The following is a 24,565-nucleotide window of genomic DNA, read 5'->3' as shown; positions in this document are numbered from 1 at the left end:
TCGCTCCTCCCGCAGCCCCACAGAGCAAAACACCTGCTCACTTGGGAGAGGGTGACGACCCCTTCTCCCCCACCCACCCCGTTGCTCTGAAAGAACCGCGGGAAGCTGGGCGCGAAGAGCGAGGGGGAGGAGCTGCAGAGGCTGCCCGTTCTTTGCGGCGCCTGCCTGGGCCTCCGGGGCCAAGGCCTGGGCCGCTGGGCGTGTGCGCACGTGACTGGAACGCACGACGACGAGGAGGCGGGGAGAGAGCAGTCTGGGCCTCACCCGTTTTGCCGGACTCCCCGGTCCCAGCATGCAGCGCGGCGGAGTTTGAATGGCGCTGGCGACGCTGAGTGGACCCCGGCGCTAGGACTCCGCCGCTGCCCAATCCCGGCGGCTCCCATTTGAGGCCGGGCCAGCAGCAGCTACAGTGGCAGCGCTGGACCATGAGCGGCAGCAGGTGGGTGAACCGCTGGGGGCCCGGAACTTTTCAGCTGGCGGTGTGCCAGGCCGCTCCGTTCACATGGCGCTGTTTCACGCCCCCCCCTCCTCTCTTCTGCTGTACGGACCGGGGTCAGGTTATGCTTTTGGTGGGATGAAAGGGAGTGCTGCTTTCTCGACCCTTCTGTTTCCCGAGGCGCCCGCGGGTGCGGAGGCCCATGGCTTGTTGTTCCTGTTGGGAGGAGTTCTCATGGGCGGGGATGGAGTCAGCTAGTCTCTACCTGTCTAGTAGTACTTGTTGGGAAGGCTACACCTGTGTCGGAACGGGAGGGGATCCCCAGCAGGTACTCTCTGCGGAGCTCGCCTGCGAAAATAGTACAATAGTAAATCAAATAGGCCACCCCAAAAGATTAAACTTACTCTTGAGACGCAGAAGTGTGTGGGATAGTACCTAAAATTTCCCCCCGAATAAGTTCTCTTTTTCTGGGCCTCTACTAAAGCCAGGTGAATATGAAATGTTTTTAATGAGGAATTTTCTTAAGCAGTTGCTAAAAGTGTTGCTCAGTATTGTGTGATCATACAAAACAAAAAAAAGGCCTGGTGATGGTTTTTCTTTGGGGGGGGGGGTTATACAAAGAAATAAATACATCAGCAGCGTTGAAGGTATTTTTGAATGCCCCATCCCTGTAAGGGAAGTTAAACATGCAACAGGTGGTTTACTAACTTAATTTCATTGGGTGCTGTTACTGATAAAGAAAAACAAAATGCTTGTTAGAGGTGTTTGAAGAAATGATTGGATACTTAAGAGGAGGTGTGTTTGTAAAACCAAGTAACAGCTGTATAGGGCACATTCAGTAGATTCCAAGTTTTTGTTAGCTCAGTAGGTCAATACGCTTTGTCACGTGAAGCCATTTAAAGCTTAGGAAAATATGGTATTAACAATATTTTATCTGTAGCATAGCATATGGAGTATTTGTATGTTTAGAAGTGGCTTTCTATCTTTCCAGTGAAGTCCTGATGTGTTTGTTATTGTAATTATACATCTGAATCAGCTGTGTAGTTTTGACATTGTTCATTTTTAAAAAGTTTAGGATTTACATGTTTTTATGGGATAAACACAACCAGTATAGAGCTGAAAGAGACTTCTGCGAGCTCTGATATGTAGGCATTAGTACTTGACTAACAGGAAACCTTATGAGTTACCTTGCTCACTGAGGCCCATCAGCCTTCTACTCACCATGATAGAGGGTGTGACTGAATCTAATCCTTTGGAGTTTTCAACAGATCCTGGTTTGGGGGGCTGAGTTCAGCGGGATGCCATTGTGGTGTAGTAGTATTTGAATGCAAGTTTGTAAACAACCCCAGCTGATCTGTGGAGGGTAACAATTGTTCTCAGGCAGTCAGGTGAGCCCTGGCTCACCCTTCTAAAGAGGTACTTGCTCATTAACATTGGCTGGGAGAAGATAGTCCCACTCCAGAAGATATCCTCTGACTGCAAGTTGAAGCTAGCTCCTTGACTTGTCCCTGGGATGCTCTAGTGCAGGGGTGTCAAAGATAAGGCTGGAGGGCCAGATCAGGCCCCTCGAGGGCTCTTATCCAGCCTGCAAGTCAGCCAAGGCAGCCACCTCCCCCCCCTCCTGATCTGGGCTGGCAAGCCCACTGCAGGCTCACCAGCTGAGGCAGCTGCCACCCCCTCCCCCCAGTCCTGAGGTGTCAATGATCAAAGACCGTTAAATAAAAGAAAATACTTTAAGAGTTCATTGGTTCTTGTAGGTTATCCGGGCTGTGTGACCGTGGTGTTGGTTTTTTCTTTCCTGACGTTTCGCCAGCAGCTGTGGCAGGCATCTTCAGAGGAGTGTTATTGTTTTAAGCATGTTCATATTTTAAGTAAAAAATAATATATTTAATTGGCTTTGCCTGTGTCTTCTATAGAGCTTGTATCTGCAGTATCTGGCATTAAATTTTATGGTACACATGGCCTGGCCTGACCAAGTGACAATTATGTCATATCCGGCCCTTGTAACAAACGAGTTTGACACCCCTGCTCTAGTGGCTGCTACAGATCCTTCAGTACTGGAGCCTCTTCAATTTAATAATATTGTCACTATATTCTGAACCTATTCACCACATCAGCTTGACTCTTGATTTGGACAGAAAGGAAAAGAGTACCTTGGCATCACTATATCTGACACTTCACCTAGTGGCTTCACATAGATATAGTAATATTTGGAAGGAAGACTTTGTAGAGCATGATTGCAAAAGAATCATGGCATCAAACAATTGTTCTTCAATACCACTTTCCGGGACCTATTTGACGGGTTGGGGAGGGGAGTCTCTGTCTGTCTGTCTGTCTTTCTTGGCCCACCCTGGTTAAATATTATAAACAAGTGGGTTCCAGATTGAGATATTGTGGATGGCTATATCCAAGCACAACTGTTGATTCCTAAGGCTACAATAGCTAAAAGTCTTCCAAGCAAATGCAACCCATTTCATTATCCAAGTTTCCAGATATCCATTTTAGTTCTGCTTCTTGGGCCAGGGACCACCAGTTGGTTCTTTCTAGCTGAGTGTTACACTCTTTGGGTGGGGTGTATTGGGAGAGGTGGTCCCACAGGTCTGATGGTCCTAGACCATTTAGGGCTTTACAGTTTAATACAAAAACATAGAACCTGATCCAGTACTCAACTTAGAACAAGTGCCGCTGGCGGAGCACAGGTTATATGTGCGCTTCTCCATGGGGAACCCGTAAGAACCCTCACTGCTGCATTCTGGACCAGCTGAAGTTTCTGGAGCAGCCTCAAGGGTAGGTAGCCCTGTGTAGAATGAGTTACAGTAGTCCAACCTGGAAGTGACTGTTGCATGGATCACTGTGGCTAGATCAGGGCGACACAAGTAGGGCAACAGCTCTCTAGTCTAGTGTAGGTTGAAAATGACAATGGCTACATTTGTGACCTGAGCCTCCCTTGAAAGAGAGGCATCCAGAATCACACCCAGACTCTTGACAGTTGGTACAGGTGTTAATTTCACCCTGTCCAGAGTCAGAAGCTGGTGTCCCAATCCACAGGACCTCCATCTTCGATGGATACTGTTTCAACCATTTCGACACAGCCTCCGGACACCTGCCCAATGTATCTGGGATTGTATCCAGCTGCCTATCAACAGATACTGCTGCCCTGTGGAATGGCCTCCCTAAAGAGGTCGGAGGGTGGGTCCCTCCTTGAAGATCTTCAGGAGGTGCTGCAAGGACTCCTTGTTTGCCAGGACTTTTGAGGGGATTTGAATGGCAAGCATCTTTGGGGGTGGAGTTGTTATTTTAAGAACTGATGTTTTTTAATTATTGTAAGCCACCTTGAACCACGAGGAAAGGCAGGGTATAAATGTTGTCCTAAATAAAAATAAATAAACCAAATAGTGTTCTTGAAACAAATTACACTTTAACTGCCTCTGAATTCTAACTAAGGGTGAAGGGAAAGTCTCACCCAGTGATTCCAGGACCCTGCTCTGTTGGGAAATATTTTCTGGAAGATTCTGTACTCTTCCATCTTTTGTGGCCCTATAGCCCAAGAAGAAGGAGTGTGGAACAAAGGGAAGAAGAGCAGATGGGGAGGGGTAATGGGATGAGTGAGAGGGGCAGAGACAAGGCTGACTGGATATCAGACGTTGAAGTATTTTAACACAGCTTTACAAGATTGGAGGAAGATCATATCCACTTCATTGTACAGATGGCTTGATTGACTCTGTTTCACATTGCCTTACTTCACTTATGTCTTCTGGGTCTTGCAAATTTCCTGAGTTAAAAATGAAGAATGTTAATATTTAGCCCTGGTTTGCAATGTTGTAATCACTCAGATGCAGATCCAGGACTATGGCTACTTTTTAGCCTTAATTAGAAAGAAATTACAGGTAGTTGTGCTGGTCTGTTGTAAAAAATCCAGAAGCAACAGTAGGGAATGAACTCTTAATTATTCTTAATAAAGGGGTTCCCCTGCTGTTGTGTGTCGATCCTAGCACTCTTGGTTTATGCAGGTGATTCCTCACATCTTCCAGGGAGCCCTGGGCAGTATGCTTTGGGGCTTTGGCTTGACCAATTTTGCCTCCCAACAGCACGGTGGTCTGAGAGAGATAGTGATGGGTAGTTTTCTTCAGGCAAGGTAGGAACCTCACCCACTTTTAATCTTTTTCACAGAATTCTAGGGTTGGAATCTGCAGCGAATGTTCAATTTAAAAGTGAACTCAGTTCACTCTGGGTTATCCTGGTTCCTTAATTATTACCTGCTTTTTGCTGGGAAGGGATGGGGGCTTCCTGAGTTTAATGTTCCTACCTCTAGTAGGTTGTCTGGTCTCGATGTAGCCCCTCAAGGGGAGACGCCCTTGGCTAATACTTCTCCCAATAACATTATACCCGGCCTAGGGAAGGGGTTGGTCTTAGATGGGATCATCTCAGGTCTTGATAGGGTGGGGAAGGATGGGGCTTTTTGATACTAGGACAGTGATTTTTGATCAGTTGAATTCTGTCCTCACTAAGTTGGATTATTTTACTAGTCTAATAATGAAATCTAACCACAGCAGTTCTTTACCAGTGACGGCACTGATACAATCCCAGCCTCCTGTTGGCTCCTTTATTGAACAGCAATTTTGAGATGTTTCTGGTATATCAGATACTAGTCAGTTGGTGCTACAACCTCATCAGATTTGTCTGAATGCTTTATTGGATAGTAGGATCCCCTTTGGGAACTCCAAATTTGGCATAGTTTGGTTTTTAAAGGCCCACCTGAATGTCAAGCGGTTCACCTATCACCCTGAGGTTAATTGAAACATTAAACAGCACCTTTAGGGCAAGAAGATTACTTCTATCCTTTGATGGCCCTTTATTCCAGTAGTGTTTATATGACAAAAAAACTCTGATTTCCAGGGGGATTTTCTCTTCCCAAGTTTCTAACTATGCTCTATGCTTCTCCCCTCTTTAGCTCTGGGTCTTCAAGTGACGAAACTGATGCTATGACTAAATGTAGGTTGGGTAGTTCAATATATTGCAGCATAAAATATTTGTTATTTTATAGTAAGAGGGCAATAAGTTCATCATTTCTTTATTAGTCAGTAGAAGGTCCTTTGTGACTCCTGATTGCATGAAGTAATGCTGATGAAAGTTTTTAGAAAGTACTTGCCACAGAAAACCTTTGCAAGATTTATCAATGTATAGCCATACCTTCCCCATCATGTACATCCTACCTTTAATAGTTGAAATTGGGAAACCATGTAAAATGTTACTATTTTCATCTTGTTTCTTGCCCTTCTTTATATTTTTTCTATTTTCTCTTATTTCAGGAATAGGTTAATCCATAAGTGTCCCCTGCAAAGCAGTTTCCAGTTGGCAGTTCTGTTTTATCCTCTAAGGCAGTTTACCAAATAGTCACCCTTGAGACACTGTCAGCACTGGAAGCTGCTCATAAGGTTGAGAAATATCAGCTTCATGTTATCAGAAGCTTCACATGGTTTGGGGAAATCATTTTCAGACTGCAGTTGGGGCTACATTTTTAAAAACACATACATCCTATTTATAGTCTGGAGAAAAAACCCAGCATATATAAAGCAGGATTGTTAGTCTGACTCTCAGTTTCAATCCTAGAAGAAGAATCTTTCAATTTTCAGAAAACACTGGTAATGAATTCTGCTTAAAGTTGTGAAGAAAGCCAGCCGATCACCTTTGTTATGCAAGTTCAGCTACTATTTTTACCCACTTTGCAAAGGTTGCTGTCATTTTCCTGAATTTCCCTCAGGAAGTTCTTCTCCCAAAGGAAAGAAAATGATAGAGGACTGCAGATCCCTGATGACAGGGAAAGCGGAAACAGCAGAACATACAAAGTGGCTAAGGGAACAACTTAAGCTGCTCTGTAGGGAGAGTTTTCAGAAGTTTTTGAAGTCTTTTCTCTCACGATGGTTCCTTGTATTACTTTTGAGGCAGTCTGAGAATTCATGTGCTTAATCCATTTTTTAAAAAAGTCTGCCTACATGTAAAGCCTCTGTAACATGGTAAAAATGATCATATTCTCAGTGAAAAACTTAACTATAACATGTTGGCTTGTGTTTTCAAGGAAGTAAAGCAGGCTTGTAAATACATAGGCTTGGATCTTATGGCACTGTTTCCCCCTGTGCTTATATCTGCCTTCTGCAGACTCTCACTTCCTTTGCTGCTAGCACTTCAGCCAATGTTATTGAAACACAGATAAGAACATGAGAAGAGCCCTGCTGGATCAGACCAGTGGTCTGTCGAGCTCAGCATCCTGTCTCACACAGGGCTTGGCAGATCCCAGGTGCCTAGAGATAGCCAGCGTGGCGTAGTGGTTAAAAGCAGTGGTTTGGAGCGGTGGACTCTAATCTGGAGAACTGGGTTTGATTCCCCACTCATTCACATGAGCTGCAGAGGGTAATCTGGTGAACTGGATTTGTTTCCCCACTCCTACACGTGAAGCCAGCTGGTGACTTTGGGCTAGTCACACTGTCTCAGCCCACCTACCTCACAGGGTGTCTGTTGTGGGGAGGGGAAGGGAAGATGATTGTAAGCTGGTTTGATTCTTCCGGAAGTGGTGGAGAAAGTCGGCATATAAAAACCAACTCTTCTCTATTGTGACACCGAGATCAGTAATTCATTGTAAGAGCCCTTTGGTGATTCTCGGTAGAAGTACAAAGCTTATTTAGATGGGGCATATAGGTAAGCTTTTTGTTGTGATGACAACCAGGATTACCCCATCTTTATTTATATGCCACAACACTTTTGTTACATCTTTAAAAGAAATGACAAGAAACTTGGAAGAGTTAAAGATTAGGTTTTGTGTCAGCAGTAATTAAAAAGTATGGTCATCAAAATAAAACCCCAAAGTCTGAAAAATAAGTCTGGCTTCTAAATTTTTGGGGTGGCTCATAAAGACGAAGAAAATTTGCCAAGGCCTGAAATAATCAGTTTCCTCCCACATATCATAGAGTTGCATACCCACCATTTGTGGTTTTTCCTTATTAGTAAACCCAGTTATCATCCCTATTTTTTAAATGTGTATCATAGTATTCATGGTTTTAAAAAACAAAGCAATCCTTCCTGTTAGGGGGATACAGCCCAAGAGTCCTACTAGATATCAATTTAAAAAGTTCTGTCTTGCATCAGCTTCCCAGTCTAGTAAGGAAGAAGATCATCTGACCTTTTCCATGATGCCGTTGTATTGCCGTGTGGTTACCCTTGAAACAGCTCATGTCCAGGCCATATCTGTTCTTACAGACCTATATGAAGAAGGCATGTTTAATAAGAACTACTAAGTAGAGTGCCCTGACCTGGATGGCCCAGGCTAGCCTGATCTTGTCAGATTTCAGAAGCTAAGCAGGGTCAGCCCTGGTTAGTATATGGATGGGAGACCACCAAGGAATACCAGGGTTGCTGTGCAGAGGAAGGCACTGGTGAACCACCTCTGTTAGTCTCTTGCCATGAAAACCTCAAAAAGGGGTCGCCATAAGTCGGCTGCGACTTGACGGCACTTTACACACACACACACACACACACACACACACACACACACACACACTAAGTAGAGTGCCTGGGTTGATATAGGGAGAGGAAGTCTTGCAAGTATCTTGGTCTCAGAAAATGAAGGGTTTTAAAGGTAAACTCCGGCACCTTGAATCAGGCCTGAAAACAAATGGCATGTTCCAGAACAGCCCTTGCATTTTGCATTAGTTGTCTTCAGCCTACATAGACCATGTTACAGCAGTCTAACTCTGAGGTTACAGTGGATCAGCGTGGTCAGGTCAACTGAGTCCAAACTTGTGTGCCTGATAAGAGTTGGAAAAAGGTATTCTTTGCCACCACTAATTTGCTTCGCAGTCAGCAAAGCTGAATCAAGGAGTCCCCTAAGCGAACCTATGGCACGTGTGCCGGACTTGGCACGCCGAGCCCTCTCTGTGGGCACGCGCGGGTAAGTTGAGCAGCCGTCACATCTGCCTTCCCTGGACTCCCCGCCGCCCAGCTTAGGGGCTTTGAACAAACATTAATTGTTCAAAAGCATGCCAAATGCAAACTTTTACCTTTCAATAAAAAGTTGTTTGTATCATTGAAAGCTCTGTTATTGTGTTTTTCTTTTAAGGAAAAAGATGTTAATAATGTATGTGTTGTTTTTTCTAAACTAAAACTTCAGTATTCAGGTTAAATTGCTGTGTTGGCACTTTGCGATAAATAAGTGGGTTTTGGGTTGCGGTTTGGGCCCTCGGTCTCTAAAAGGTTCCCCATCACTGCTCTATAGTGATTGTCCAAACCAATCCAAGTCCATCCGAAATGGGCAGAACAGCCCTAGGACAGAGCCTTTGCCAACCAGCATGGCCTCCATTTTATCTAGGTTCAGCTTTATCTTGTTCCTTCTTAGCCATCCGATCAGCGTCTCAAGACTCCATCCCAGGAGGGAGACAGAAGCTTCTGATGGCTGACACAAAGAAATACACAGCTTTGTGTCATCATTATAGGAACACACAACTCTACATTTCTTGATCTTATTAAGCAGTTAAGACAAAAATGTTGAAGAGCATCAAGAATAATCCAGATTCTTGTGGGATTCCATATGTTTCCCCTCATCTGGGTCACTATCATTCACAGTCATCCTCTATGTGTCAGAGTTTGAAACCATTCAAAACCCACTCTTCATACGCCCATCTTCAGCTTTGAGTATCTCCATGAGGTCACACATTCATTGGTATCAGATGCCTTAGGTATATCAAGCAAGATCAGGAGTGATGCATTCCCTTCATCCATTTGTAAACAGATCATCCACCAGAGCATTTTTAAAGCCATCTCTATCCCATAGCCAGGCCTGCAACCAGATTGAAAATGTCCGAGATGAGTCATTTGGGCAGCATTATGTCTGTACCAAACTGCTGTGGATGAAATGCATTATCACTTTCATTTAGTTAGTTCATTTATACACCATTTTCCCCCAAGTGGCTTACGTTGTTTTCCTTTTCTCCATTTTATTCTCACAAGAACAACTCTGTGAGGCAGGTTAGTCTGAATGTGTGACTGGCTCAAGATGACCAAGCAAGTTTCTATGGCAGAGTGAGGATTCAAACCTGAGTCTCACAGACCAACATTCTAACTGCTACAGCACACTGGCTCTTTTAGAAATTAGCGTGAATGTGTTTTTTCATTGTGGTTATATTAATACATTGTGAATGTTGCTCTTCCGTGATGAGAATGAGAGAGTACATCCTCATACTCTTCATTCTTCCTCCCCTTGTGTGCCAAGTTTGTAGGCTTCCTGATTTGTCTTGGTGAACAAGAGAATTGGTGTCTAGTTCTTTATCATTTGTGATATGTGTATGTAATTTGTGATAAAGCCAGACTACACACTACGTTTTTTGACAAGTTGGGTCCAGGCAGCCTGGACTCAGCATGCTTGCCTCGCATTCACACGGCAGCTCCAAAGATGAACAAATTGCTGTCCCTTCCCAGCCATTTTTACAGATGCTGTTGTCCCTAGCGCTATCAGACTCCATAGGGATTTTAAAAATGCTTTTTCTCTGCATTGTATGTGCTGCTTGTGCAACTGGTAAACAAGTGGTTTCAGGATTCTATCCTGGAGAGCTAATTTAAAATGGTCATAGGGCCCTTCAGTACATTACTCATGTACTAACTGATGGTTTCAGCTGAGCTAAGTAGCTAAACAACTTTTAATGTGCTAAATAGGATGACTAGCACTTTGGTTCTGGAAGTGGTGGATTGAGCAGCTCTCTGTTCTTAATGTATCTTTGCAAAGTCTTCAGGCAGTACTGTTCTGTAAAAATGTGAACCATTCCATATGTGTAACCACAGTTTAAATTTTTCTATAAACCTATCCCTAATTCTCACGAATATCGTTGATCAAAGTTTCTACAAGCAACTTTGTACCATTTATACCAGTACCATATGAAGCTGGCTTTATCCTAATAATCTCTATTAACAATAAAATGTACAATTTTATTAAAAAGCAGTGGCAAAGAATGTTAAATTGCCAAAATGGTGGGGTAAAAAAAATCAGTGCATGGTGACTCTTAAACATATCAGATGTGACTGTGAAATCAGGTTTCAAACGTAGATGAGATTGAGGGGGAAAGCTGGCTGAATCCAGCTCTAATTCTTCTCCTTATGCAAGTCCCTATCTCACACAGTTTTTGTGCATGCAGGTCCCATTATTCTCAGCATAGCTCTTTTGGGGTCAATGGAGACACCCCTCTTCCCTTTTTCTGCAGCAAAAACTGGTTGGATCCAACCTTTGAAATAGTTATAGTTCGGTTTGCTTGATATGGAAGCTAATTACAATGCTAGGTTTTATAAACAGAGGACCTAGGGTTGATGATGTTACTTATATTAATTTAAAACATAATTAACACAGTCAACACATTGTAAGAATGAATCACTGCATACCTTTGATATCCTAATTATTGATGACTATCATGTACAACCACAATCTGCATTGAATGTAATGGAGATTCTAGAAGAATTTAAGATTGGAGATGCAGTTGTCTTCACTAAAATTTATGAGTTTGTAAATAACTTCAGAAATTTGACAGTTTAAAAATGTCAATTTAATAAAATATTCAGTTGGCTCTGTTAACTGAACATATAGAGAAGTTAAACATGTTCTTAACATGCCATTCCAGAATAATTGGCTTTACTGTATTGTGATATTTATTTAGAAAAAAAATTGCCGCCTCTCTAGGAACCTGCTTGTAGTGGCTTACAAAATAAAAGTAATACAAATAAAACATTAAAATATATTAAAATTCAGCATTGAAACCCAGCCCAAAATAAAAATATAGATCATAAAAACCAACATCTTAAAATATGTTTCCATACTAAAAGGGTATTAAAAGATCAATCCCCTTAATTAAAAGCCGAGGTTAAAAGAAACTCTTGGCCTGGCCCCCAAAGAAAGCAACATATAGGTGGCCAGATGAGCCTCAGTGGGATGGGTGTTCCATAAGTGAGGTGCCACTACTGAAAAAGCCCTGTCTCTGGTTGCCATCTGTCTCACCTCTGAAGGTGAGGGCACAGAGAGCAGAGCTTGTGAGGCAGATCTTAACCAGCAGGCTGGAGAATATGGGAGGAGGTGGTCCTTCAAGTATCCCAAAGCATACCCTGGTTCCAAGCCATTTAGGACTTTAAAGGTAAGCACTGGCACTTTGAATTGTGTCCAGAAAAAATAGGTAGCCAGTACAGACATTTCAGCACTGGGGTGATATCCCTGTATCCTGCCCCTGATAATAGCCTGGCTTCTGCATTTTGGATGAGTTGAATTTTCCAAACTGTTTTCAAAGGCAGCCCCACATAAAGCACAGTGCAGCAATCTAACCTAAACTGGAGGCAATCAGAGAGCATTGAACACCAATATTGTTGTCTTTTTATGTATAATGAGGCTGCAGAGCCTGCATATTAGATATGTTTGTACTATTGTTAATATTGTGCAGGTATTGATGTTTGAAGAATGGTATTGTATTGACCTGCCTTCCCATTTTTTGTCGAGAGGAGGGGTTAATGCTTTTCTTTTGTTATAGCCCATGACAGAGCACAGAAAAACTTTCCATAAAAATATAACAGTAATATAAAATTTCCTCCTACCGTTTTTGGGTGGGATTTTCTATCATTACATTGCTTCATAGAATTAGTGATTTACACCTAGTTTAATCATGACTAAATCTTATTGGAAGCAATTAAGCTTATAGTTGTCATGAAGAACAAGTTTGTTTAAATGTGGCCATATCCCTTGACACCAATGGCACAACTATGGATTTTATATTGTGAAGTATAGAGCAAGCTAATATTTGTGTTTCGGGGTTTTTTAGGTTTATATTTGCTTTGTAAGCTACCCTGAGTACTTTTATTGGGTAGAAAAGTATGATAGAAGTCTCAAATGAAAAATTACTCTTCCCACAGAAAATCTAGAAAGTGTAGAAACTTCAGATATTCACATGGGACTGAATCACTAGTAGGGAAACTCATTTTCATGTTGGGTGTAGTAATCCCCTAGGCACTGAATTGCAGACAACTAATGTGTCTGCAGTTGTACACTGCAATTTTGTACAGTTTAGTGGTTACTGTGCTCTCTGCATTTCTGCCAGTATGCTAATGATTGATCACGGATTTCTGCCAGTATGCTAATGATTGATCATGGTTTTAGATATTGGCCAATCTTAGATGTTCAAAATGTTAATGTTTAAGAGTGTACAATTGTTTGTCTTTGAAACAGGGATTTTAGAGATTATGGCATCTGAAGCCCAAAATGTTAGAAAACAGAACCTGTTGTTCCTTGAGGGCCATCCTGTTGATCTCCCTAGAAAAAGGAGCTCTCGTTTCATTAATGAGAACATGAAGGAGGTAAGTTTATTCAGTTCAGTAAGTTTATCTATTTACTGCATTTATATTCCACCTTTCTCCCCAGTGGGGACCCAAAGCATCTTACATTGTTCTCCTCTCCGCTATTATATTGTCATAACAAATCTACGCGGTATGTTCAGCTTGACAATGTCTGACTGGGTCACCCAACAAGCTTACGTGACAGAGCTGGGATTCATACCTGGATCTCTTTGTCCAACACTATAACCACTACACTACACTGTATTATTCAGTCTAGACTCTCATCTAAAATAATTTGTATTCTACTTCAGGCTTGTACATCAATGTGAATATCAGTTCTGAAAACACATCACTATAGTGGTTGTTCTCCTTTTTATCCCACCCTTCCTATGAGAGGAGCTCAGTATATCATATGTGTTTCTCTCCTCACAAGAAGCTTGTGAGGGTAGGTTAGGTTGAGAGAGAGTATGGCAGGCCCAAGATCACCCAGTGGGCCTTATGGCTGAAAGATTTCATTCCAGGCTCCATCATTCATAGTGTCATGTTTTAATTGCTACACCTCACTGGCTCAGCTTTCATCTTAATACACTGTTACAATTAGTGTGAGCTTTATGTGCCCAGTACCTGTTTTTGTTTATTTACAGCTTTTGCCAAATATAGCAATTCTCCGAAAAATGGCATTTACTTATAACTTCATACAAAGGCATTAAGCTAGAAACTGTCTTAAATATGGCGAGTATCAAGGAGAAACAAAACACATTACCTTTTTCTAAGCAACCAGCATATAGTTGTCTAAGGCACAGCAATGTCTGTGCTCTGAGAAGCAAGGAACATTAACCTTTTCATAGTCAAGAAGAGTACTACAAGTCATACTACAATGACCAAGTTTTCTCATACCGCTGATGTCATAATCCCACCTCTTGCCAAGGATGTCACAATATCCTGCCCTCAGCTAAATGTCAGGGCAGCCATTGGTGGTTTGCTCCTTTGAAACACCCAAAAATAATTTTTCCCCAGTACCAATTGTACAGCACTTGAAACAAGGTGAAAAGGCATTATGTACTGTAAACTAAGGCGTTTGTAGCAGCTTTTTCAGTCTCTGTTAACATACGCTTTTATTTCTAGGGTAAGAAATCTGCAAAACATTTGGCTTCTTGCGCAAGCAGGTAAGAACTGCTTTTGTGAATTCTGGAAAAAAGAATTCTGTATACCTCCAAGATTCAAACATAGAAAGAAATCCTGTTTCTGACCTATAGTTGGAAAAAAAAATTAAACCAAAATGAAGTTTAATGGCTCGGTGGTTTAGAGCAGACTTGGACATGTTATGCCTCAGGACAGCTCACCAGCCCTGTCTGATGGTTTATTGGCAGTCCCTACACTGTTTCTATTGCTTACCTAGGGCCAGAAAAAGACGAGGTTTATGCAACCTCCTGTGGACTGCCGTGTGTTCAGTATAGTAAATCCCAAGGTGTGCAGGACTGTTTATGTGAGGGTGGTGATTGGGCTGCTGAAGTCACCACTCTTTCCGCCTTCCCTTTATTAAAAATGTTCTGGGAGCAATTGGAGATGCTCGAGTAGTTCAGAGGACAGGTCCTTAAATAGGCCCAAATTCTGGCTGTCCTACCAGTATAATTGATGGACGTTTTAATATATCTCGATTGTTAGTCCAGTCTTCCTTTATAGAAACATCCTAGAAGCATGCGAATATGCTGTTTTGGAAAGTAGAAAATTGTTTATTTATAGTATTTATTGTCTGCCTTCCTCAAACGACTCGAGGCAGCTCACTAAGATATTTTAAACTAGTAGATAGCAGTAAAACTAAAAAAAAATTAAAACCAATGAACAAAAAATTGATTTCTTGGTTTAAAGTATCATATTCCAAACAAATATTAGGTCAACACACCAGAAACCATAAAACATTGCATATGTATGCGGTATACATGATGTTTTGCCTTACCGGTAACTCAACTTTCTTGTTGTTGCAGAACAACAGTTGGACAAACTGTGACCAGCCCACATCCTCTCTTCAGAGTAGTATACTGCAGAAGAAAAGTTTTGTATTATTCTCCAAAGCCTTGTTTCAGAAAGAAACAGCTCCCTAAAGTCAGGGGCCGTGACATGGCAAATAAAGAAAATGAACTGGCATGTGCAGGTAATCTGCCAGCAAAACTGCCTGCTGATGGCCGAACGTTCTTATTGAACTCCAGTGATTCTGGCCGCTCTCAAGCAGAAAGTCCTTCGTCAAAATATAGTGGATTTTTTTCAGAGGTATGTTAAACTTTATTATATGATGCTTGTTTTTTCTATGTCCCGGGACGACTCTCAGCCTTAGCATCTCGGGTCTACCCTGATGGGAGACGTTCCAGAGCCATCCAAAGGGCCACTGAGCTCATGATAGCCACCGCACACACTTTCCCTGGTGCCACCCGCCTCGCTGACTGGACAGGGAAAAGGAGCAGGGGAGGAACCCAAAAGTCAGGCAACTCAACCCCAGCCGACACAGCAACCAGGTGGAGACAGCCCGGCATCCTGGCACAATGCCTCAAGGCTGCCACAACCCACGATGCCTAGCCCCAGCAAAGGAGGGGCTGGCGGCTTTAACAGTAGCCTTGCGGCAATATGCCACACCCCAGGCCCAACCGCCAGACAACTGAGGGGCAACTGGGCGAGGGCAGTACAGAGATGGGCCAGATGGCTTGCCTGCGACCAGTACAGGGAAGAGAGTGGGGCTGGAGAAGGGAAGGTCCCTATGTGGCCTCCCAGGGGAGGGGCCTGGGAGGAAGGGGAGAGGGGCCGAGGGCATACCTCTGTATAAAAGGGAGTTGTGAGCGGAGGCTGAGGAGGACAACAGGCTGTGAACGGGCCACTCACACGGGCAACCTGGCAGCCATGGAAAGTGAAAAGAGTTCTGACTCGCCCTCCGACTGGTCTGAGGACGAGAAAGCTCCTTCCGCCCACAGTGGGGCTAGCGTGGAGGGGCTGAGAGAGGAGACTGTGGATTAGAAGCCTTACATTCTAAAAAAAACAAAAAAAATCCTGATGCTACAAAATAGAATAGTATATTTCAGACTAACATGCCAGCAAATAATGATACAAGAGCTAGTACAGTCTAGTACAGGCTAATTCCTTTCTCCCCTTGAGAAAGCCCATTTCATTTTAGATTTAATCAAGGTGTGCATTGCACACAGGGAAACCAGTGAGACTGTGTGTTTCTTTTGTATTGCTATCTTGTGCTTTTTTGTTTCTGCAAAGCATCCAAAACTGTGACACCAGCTGTTACTGAGCCTGCTAGTCAATGAGGGGGTGGATTGTTCCAGCCCTCCCTACAAAGGCAGAATGAAGTATCCCCTAGCATACAAATGTTGGCCATTCATGAATTAGTGGATAAAACCTTTTTATAAATGGCCAGTTCTTTATATGGTTTGGTACCAACATACCTGAAGGGCCACCACCTATTCACTTATAAACTTGCCAGACAACTATGGTCCTTTTCAGAGGCCCTCCTTCAGGTGCCCTTGCCTTCTGAGATTAGGTGGGTAGGAATCCTGGAGAGGGTCTTCTCAGATGTGGCACCAAAGCTCTGGAACTCTCTCCCCAGGGAAATTTCTCTGTCCCCTTCTGTTGCCATCTTCCATGAGTGAGTGAAGACTTTTTAAAAATTTGGTTTAGCATTCCCTCAGTGACCCCTTCTTCCTGACCAAAGCTTCAAATGTTTCTATGTCTTTGTATGTATTTTTGGTCTGCTTTTAATTGTTTTAATGTGTGGGGGAGTGGTTTTAATGGTTTTAAAAGGTGATTTTGATATATGTGTCTTGATTTGTTAGCTGCCTTTGGAAGGGCAGAAAGGCAGGATATAAATTTTGTAAAATAAAATTGTAAAAAATAAAATTCACCTAAATTCCTGAAGTGAATAAAAATTACTAGCGAGTTCAAACACAAAATGCACAGCATTCTGCCCTGTTTCTGCAACAGGAGAGGAACATTAGCATGCTGTCACTTTGCTCTGTTTAGAAAGACAAAAAACGTTTAGGCTCACCATTGCTGTTCTCTAGTGGTCAAATACATTGGTATGCCATGGTTGCTGTCTTTGTAGAAAGGAGCAAGTGAGATGAGTAGGGTTGGGCCATCACTTCTTGAAGTGTTGATTGCAGGGTTTCTTTGAGGTTGAGTGTCAGATTGAGCTCTAGGACACATGCTATAGAAATTTCTGCTACTAATAATTGTTAAAGAACTGCAGAATTGCTATTTTTGTTAGCATATGACCCATAAGAAGCTGTACTTGGGTTTATTTCTTAATGCTAATGAGACTGTACAGGATTGGGGGGGATGTAGGAGAATTCATTATCAAATAGTTCATAACTGGTAAACCTTTTCCATGTACCTAGGTTTCTGAAGATCATGACACAATGGCACAAGTCCTCTTCAGTAGAAATCTCAGACTGAATGTAGCTCTAACCTTTTGGAGAAGAAGAAGTATAAGTGAGCTCGTAGCCTATTTAGTAAGGTAAATATGAACAAGATTAAGGACATGATCCAGCCCACTGTAGGGGCACCACCTAGATTAAAAGGATTTGATAAACTCAGTGGAGTCCTGTTTTTGTTTTTAAATCCTCTCTGAGTGGCAAAGGGAAGTATAGGTAGAAATCTGGTAGGATTGCACAGAATTGCTTTTTCCTGTAATGGCCTCTAGTGCTGCCTTTAGGGATTCTCAGTGGGTGCTGTGCCTGCATTAGCCTAGATCATGCCTTAACAGTAGTTTTTTTCTCTGTATATCTTTAACAGACTGCTATACTTTGCTTAACTTGAAAAATGTTTGTTCCATCTCTTGAAATACAGATGGTACAGAGCAGTATCTAATAATTTTTTTAACTGATGATTCCAGGATACAAGACCTTGGTGTAGTCGTAGACTGTCTTCCGGTGCTTACCAGCAGGTAGGTAAAAATCTAGGGGAGAGGTTGAATGATGTTCGCAGTTTCAAAATTGCAAGTTCTTGCTTATTAATGCTTTCTTGTTTCAGTTTACAGGAAGAAAAACCATATATTTCTGTTGGCTGCTGTGTAGATCTTCTGCCATTAGTAAAATTACTGCTTAAAAGTAAATTTGAAGAGTAAGTTGAAAAATATTATCCTTTCTTATGAACATTTGGATGCTAACAATTAGATATCTGCTGCAATTTATTAATCCTCCAGACATTCATAGAATTGCATGTCTAGATGGGGCAGTGAGAAAATCAAATCTAACTTTCTTGTATTTATGAACTGTAACACAGACACAACATCATCACTTCAGTTGCTCACTTTCTGCTTGTAATATGCTATAAATAGGTGGTCATGTTAGATGTGTCATCTCCCACACAAGGTGTAATTTAGCCAGGCTAAAAGGTGTTTAGTGCAGGTTCCATTTTTAATAATTCACACAGAAAAGCAAAACCCTAGGCTTGTTATCCTGAGTGATCTGATAGAAAATTTCTTCCTACCAACAAATGTGATAATCAGATATTGAGTGTGAACCCTTCAACTTTACCTCCAAAGAGAATAGGTCCATGATCATTTCCGCCCTGATTATTTGCCCTGGGTTCTACGTTATACAGAAATATTTTTTCCCTGCTTCCCCATAGCAGCATAATGCTTTTGTGAATTTCCAGAGGTTTTCCTGGCTTTTCTCCAGTCTTTCTCAAGCCTGCTTTGTTGCAGAGTTTTGGGAAATAGCACAGAAAAGCCTGGATGGGTGCTCTGTGGGTGGGAAAGTTTGGATTTTCTCTGCCCTGTACCAATGGCAGCCATTTTCCACCTGTCAGCGGGCAGTTTCTTTTTAATTGGAAACTGGATATTGTTACAGCATCATAATGTTATATCAATATGTGTATTAGGTTCTCTGAATCCCCAGGTTTCATCTTTGAAAAATGTCTCTAGCCCTTTTAGTTGCAGTTATGTAAGGGAAAAGACATATGTCTGGAATGAAAGGGATTAGAGAATTGCTTGCATTTTTAAAACGAAATCTAGGAATTCAAAGAACCTGAAACACAGATGGTTATAACTATATGATATTCAATAGAAGATTAAACAAAAAACAGAAAAGCCCTAGTGGCTGGGCCTGACCTGGATAGCCCAGGCTAGCCTGATCTTGTCAGATCGCAGAAATTAAGCAGTGTCAGTCCTGGTTAGATTTTGGATGGGAGACCTTCAAGGAATACCAGGGTTTCTATGCAGAGGCAGGCAGTGGCAAACCACCTCTAAATGACTGTTGCCGTGAAAATCCTATGGGGTTGCCATAAGTCAGCTGTGACTTGATGGCATACACATACACAAAGGTGGCTGGGCAGGGTGACTTACCACTTCTAGGGGACTATGGCAGAAAAACTGCAGGGAAACATGCATTGTGAACGCCCTGTAGCCAGTGTGATGTGTTAGTAGCGGCAGCAACAACTGGGAAATGACACAAATATGTCCTTGTGGGGAGAACACACGTGACATAATAGCAACTGTAGTTGTAGTTTTGTAACAGCCTCCTCTATGTCATGTCCTCCTTGTATAGGAACATTCCGTTTGCAGTTACATTGTCTGTATGGGTTTCCTTTTAGTTACGGAGTCGCTGACAATATCTGTAGAGCAGAAGGCTACATTTTGATAGCCAAAGAACAGATTATTTATCTTTTTCTTTACAAGAAACTTATAATGGATTCCTTTGTAATTATCATTCCTGCCTAACTGCATGTTCATCCCTCCACCTTTGGTCTGGTCTCCTATTTCCCACCCCCACAGGGACATGAGAGAACTCACGGCAGAGGGGAGAATCTTGCACACCTTCCCCTCACTCCTTTTTTGCTTCTTCTGCCTTCCATTCTGACCTCCTCCTCCCCATCATTCTGCCCGCCATTCCCCTCCTACTATTCTGGACTCCCAGCTGTCTACCTCCCCAACGCTTTGCCTACCCTCTGCCTACTTCCTTGCCCCTCTGCCCACCCAGCTGTGGGGATCAGCTCCCATTCTCCTTTCCAGGTCACATGCAGCACTACCTTTTCCAGTGCTCTTGGTGGGCAAATGTAGTTGTATTGTCTGTGATAGCACAGACAACGCTTGCCTATTCTGGGGGGATTTTACACCCCCCTTCCATTTTTTAAACTCTTCACATTTTCTGCAAACCTAGTCTTCTACAGCTAGACTGCTATGGAGTGGAAGGAAGAAAAATACCCAAGCGCTATTCTCTTTTCCACTCAAGCATGGAGTCCTGGGGGTGAATAGATTTCAAAAAGGAGCCCTCACGTCCGTGATCCAGGAAATCTAGATCATAATCCTGTATATCAGTGGCCCCCAGCGTGGTGCCTGAAGGTGCCATGGCACCCGTGAACACCTTTTCTGGTGCCTGTAAAGTGTTCGTAGGAAATGGGGCCAGCTAGTGCTTTTGCCCAGCATGGCTTCTGATTGACATTTGGAGACTTGATTGGCTGTGCAGATTTTTTAAAATGTTGCTTTGTTAGCAGCTGCCACCACAGCAGGAGGATCTGCACTGTGTTACTGAAGTTTAGCACTGGCAATCATTTTATGGCTGGTTCCATCTCCTGTGGTAGCCATTTGGTGGCAGCCATTTTGCTGCTGCGCCCACTATGCCGTGTCAGAATTCCAAATGTGCCCTCCTTCCTTTAAACTCTGTAACATAGTTCACAGGCTGAGGACCACTGGAACTCTACAAGCAACCTTCAGGTCACAGTGGCAACCTGGAATTGTTGAGGCCTGGGTTGGAGTGTCAGACTAGGATCTGGGAGACCCTGGTTTGAATCCCCATCCTGCCATAGAAAGCCTGGGGCCAGCCACCCTCTCCACACCCTAATCTACCTAACTCACATAGTTGTTGCGAGGATAAAATGGAGGAGAATGGTGTAAACTGCTTTGAGTCCCCATTGGGAGGAAAGGTGGGGTATAAATGAAGTAAATAAGTAGAAAATACCCAGTTGCATAGGTTATTTTGTTATAACACTAAAATATTCTGTTCCAGATATGTGGTAGTTGGTTTAAATTGGCTGCAGGCTGTGATTAAAAGATGGTGGTCAGAACTCTCTGCCCATTCAGAAAAGATAGAGGATGGGTAAGTTGCATGTCTTAAGCTGATAATGTGTGGCATATAATGTAATGCTTGTATTTTAACTTACATTGACTCCTAAATGGGGAATTGAAATTACAGTTGCAGAATGATTGTATCATTTTCCTAAGCTTGTATTGCTTGGAAGAATAAATACAGTCAAAATTTGAGGGGTACACTGCAAACATTTATTTTAGGCCTTTTTTTAGATTCCAGAGTTTCTGAAATTAAAAAGAAAATCAAAAATCCCTCCCCTTGCAATAGCCCTTTCCCTTTTTTTTAAGCTGGTAAAAGTAAAAGAAGACATGACTTACAGTTCTATTGGCAGGAGTCAGTGGAGCCCTTCTGGCCCCCAACAGCTGAAGCACATTTCTGAAGCTTCATAAAGGCTTCCAAAGCCCTGGCCAGCTGCTGTTTGGAGCCAGGAGCCAGTGCCACTGTCCCTGCAGCCCCACCACTCTCCTCCAGCTGTCAGGGTCCAGGTGGGATCCACTGATTTTTACCGACAGAATGAAGAGCCGGCAGGTGGTTGCAGTGCATCCCTGCAGAGCCGCCAGTGAATGCTGGCCCAATAAGCCATGCATGCCTTCCCTTTCTTCTTTTTTAAATGATATTGGGGGGGGGGGAGACCTGTCCATTCTGTTCCCTCCTCAAAACCCAAAATACCCATAAAATTCCAGGAGTAATGAAAAGCTATCTCTTGCCATTCCAGGAGTATTTTTCTTTTGTTTGGATATACCCAAGTCAATCCAAAATGGCTAATGTCGGTTATATTTTTGGCTATGCTATATCCAAATGCTCACCCCAGTGATCCATGTTAACAAGATTTTTTTTCTGTTCAATACAAAAGCTTTGATCCTTTGATGTTGATCCCCTTGTGCTTTTCTCCAGTCTCTGCAGACACTTCCTTCTGTTGCTAGTGCTTCTGTGTTTGCAAGAGCCATGTTTTTAAGAAGCCCTTGTGAATGTAGAAGTACTAGCAGTGTCAAAAGCAAGGGAAGGGCACCTTTGGATCCAGCCAGCTGCCTCAGACTTCCTAACTTCTGCTGAAATATAAACTTGCTGGTTACTAGAAATCTAAATATGCCACCCCACCCGGTTTAGAGTCACATTTGCAGAGTGCTTATAAATACGAGGTGAATTGCCTGATCTAACTTTCTTTTTAACAAAGTTCTTATTTAGAAGTTTGGTATTGCTTTTTCTTTTGTTTAATCTAGTAAAGATTACACATCATACATAAACAGTAAAAGACTTGGATTATAAAGTGTTCAACTTACTGTGCAAAATACTACATTGTTTGTGTAAATAATATTTAAGTTCTTGCAAATGTATATGACATAATATTAAGGCCTCCATTACATACTATCAGAAGATATATTTATAATGGAAAATCTGTACTAGGAGAGCTACCATAACACATGTCTGACATGTATCATTCCATATCTATTTCTTTTCCTACTAGAAATATTCAGATTTTAAAACAGCAGTTAAGTGGATTGTGGAAACAAGAAAATCATCTTACTTTAGTTCCAGGATATACGGGTAACATAGCAAAGGTAACCTATTTTCAGTTACGTTGGTTAACCAAAATAATTAAATTTAACAGGTTATACAAATTTGATGGCGAGCTGCTCTATTTCTTTGAAATATATTAAGTGAGTTAATCAGTTGGAAATTCAAATTGACTCTTTAGATACCTAATCAGGCAGTGTTAATATGTAGCCCTATTTTTTGATCTGGATTTGGAGCAGCAGACATTGAGTTAGCTTACCTTTTTATCACCTTATCAGACTTGCCCGTTATCACCTTTCATGGTGACCCATTAGGACAGTCTAAATACATCTAGCTTGATCACTTGTGCACCAGTTCACCTTTGCTTTAGCTCAGATTTTTGTCCCTTGGTTCGTTGCCTAATCCTTAGTCTGTTTTGCACATTCCTTTCTGTCTCTTCCATGATGTTGGCCCAGGATTTAGTGCTAACCCCTCCAGTCTTATTGCCTTTGTGTACTTGGGCTTCGTTTTGGGGAAAAAACATTAAACTTGTCTCCCTGTTCTTTGGATTATTAGAGAAGAGCAAAGAGTAACAATATGCAGAGTGATTCTCATTGGCTCCCTTTAACTTTAAAACAATCCAGGAAAATAGGTCACCTATATTATCTCCATAAGAATGGGGGACTGAGCCAGAGAGGGGTTTTTCTAAGATCTTCTAGTGAGCTGATGGCAAAAAGCAACGTTTAAACTGAGGGCTTCCTGAGTCATGGCCTGTCTTAGTGAGCATGCTGCACCAACGCATGGAGAGGCAGGCAGGGGGAGAAGAGGGGGAAATCTGCCCTGATCCTCACACCCAGCTGGATGTGTCTGCTGTCTCCTCTGCTTTCTGATGCTTTTGGGATTGGAGGAGGGAAAGCACACACAGAACGAAAGAGGCTTCTTCCTCTACTTCTGATAACTCTGACCCAAGGTGTTGGTGCTATTCTTGCAAGAGCAATATAGGAAGACATATGGAGGAGACAGGGAGATTTCCTGGCATGCATTTAGTACTGTTTCCTTCCTGCAAGAACATCTGTTACTAGAAGAATTAGCAGGGTGCATGCAAGAAAACTGTGCTTAATGTTCTATGGTAACCCAACAGCCAAAGTCTAAAAAGGTTTGCAAGTCAGAAGAGGCCATTAACCAGCCAGTCAGCAAAACTTAACTCTATGAGAATGCTTAGGTGTGATTTCTTTCCTAGTTACCTATGTTAGGGCAGGGACAGAATCTGCCATCCATGTGGATTTTTAGAAGGAAATGTTATCTGAGCAAGATCGGACATTCCTGTAGAGTGCAGTTCACTGAATCATTCTAGAAATATCCATGTGGATGTATAATTCTGAAAATGTGCTTCATGTCTGGAGGCAAACACCACTAGGCAAAAGTCTTCAAATGGTGGTACAAAAGGTCAGGGGAAGCCTACCCCAGGCAAGGAGGTGGAGGAAGGAGCGCCAGGGGCAGGGGGGAGGGAGGGTGTGTGCTGCGCGTGCACACGCACTGGAGCCAGGCATTTGGGCTCCAGTGGTTCATGGCAGCCACCCCCACAGAAAGAAAGAGAGCAGCAGCCGGTATGAGCTGAGGCCGAGTGGCATGCACACCAGCCGTGCCTCAGGCAGGCAGCTGTGCCTGAGCCGCTCCTTCTCCCCATGTCAGTGCTCCCCATGCCTGTGCAGGCGCCCTCCCTCTCCTTGCGCCCAGGGCAAGTGCCCCCGCCAGCCCCCCCCCCAAGATCCTGTCCTGGCCTACCCTTGGAATCCTACTGTGCGCCATGAATTCCTTTGAAGTAATGTAACTGACTTTCACCTTTGGCTTTTTAGGATGTGGATGCTTATTTATTACAGCTGCACTGACATTCTTGGAGGTCATAGTGTTTCTGTCTGTATGTGCGCATTTAACTGTCGGCTAAAAAAGCCCTTCCAATAGCTCTCGACAGTGTACTACTGCGAAAACGACACCTCTTTTAAGAAGAACTGTCTTGACAGAAGAGGACTAGACCTTCAGAACTGTTGGCTATAACCACTAAAAATCCATCTGCTTCACATTGAAGTGGAAAAATTTCTAACTGGAGCAACTTTTACTTCAGTGAGGTGAAAGTGCACTCTGAAAACTATACAGGCTGCATTTGGGGATTTGTTCAGTTAATTGGTCATGAAACTGCTGCTGTGGTCATGAAACT

At 42.7% G+C, this 24,565-nt stretch overlaps 1 protein-coding gene across 1 annotated transcript; it reads left to right on the top strand.

Annotated features, from left to right (window-relative positions):
• Positions 1-375: 375 nt before the first annotated feature.
• On the top strand, positions 376-24,303 carry KATNBL1 (katanin regulatory subunit B1 like 1). The gene is made up of 10 exons (XM_056851221.1): positions 376-439; positions 12,675-12,802; positions 13,907-13,947; positions 14,767-15,049; positions 17,167-17,285; positions 17,664-17,714; positions 17,801-17,890; positions 20,776-20,865; positions 22,322-22,415; positions 24,207-24,303. The coding sequence occupies exons 2-10, from the start codon at positions 12,689-12,691 to the stop codon at positions 24,237-24,239; spliced, it is 915 nt and encodes a 304-aa protein (XP_056707199.1). The 5' UTR covers positions 376-439; positions 12,675-12,688; the 3' UTR covers positions 24,240-24,303.
• Positions 24,304-24,565: the final 262 nt, after the last annotated feature.

This window comes from Euleptes europaea, chromosome 6 (assembly GCF_029931775.1).
Source record: "Euleptes europaea isolate rEulEur1 chromosome 6, rEulEur1.hap1, whole genome shotgun sequence".
NCBI lineage: Eukaryota > Metazoa > Chordata > Lepidosauria > Squamata > Sphaerodactylidae > Euleptes > Euleptes europaea.
This window is presented reverse-complemented; position numbering and strand designations above follow the sequence as displayed.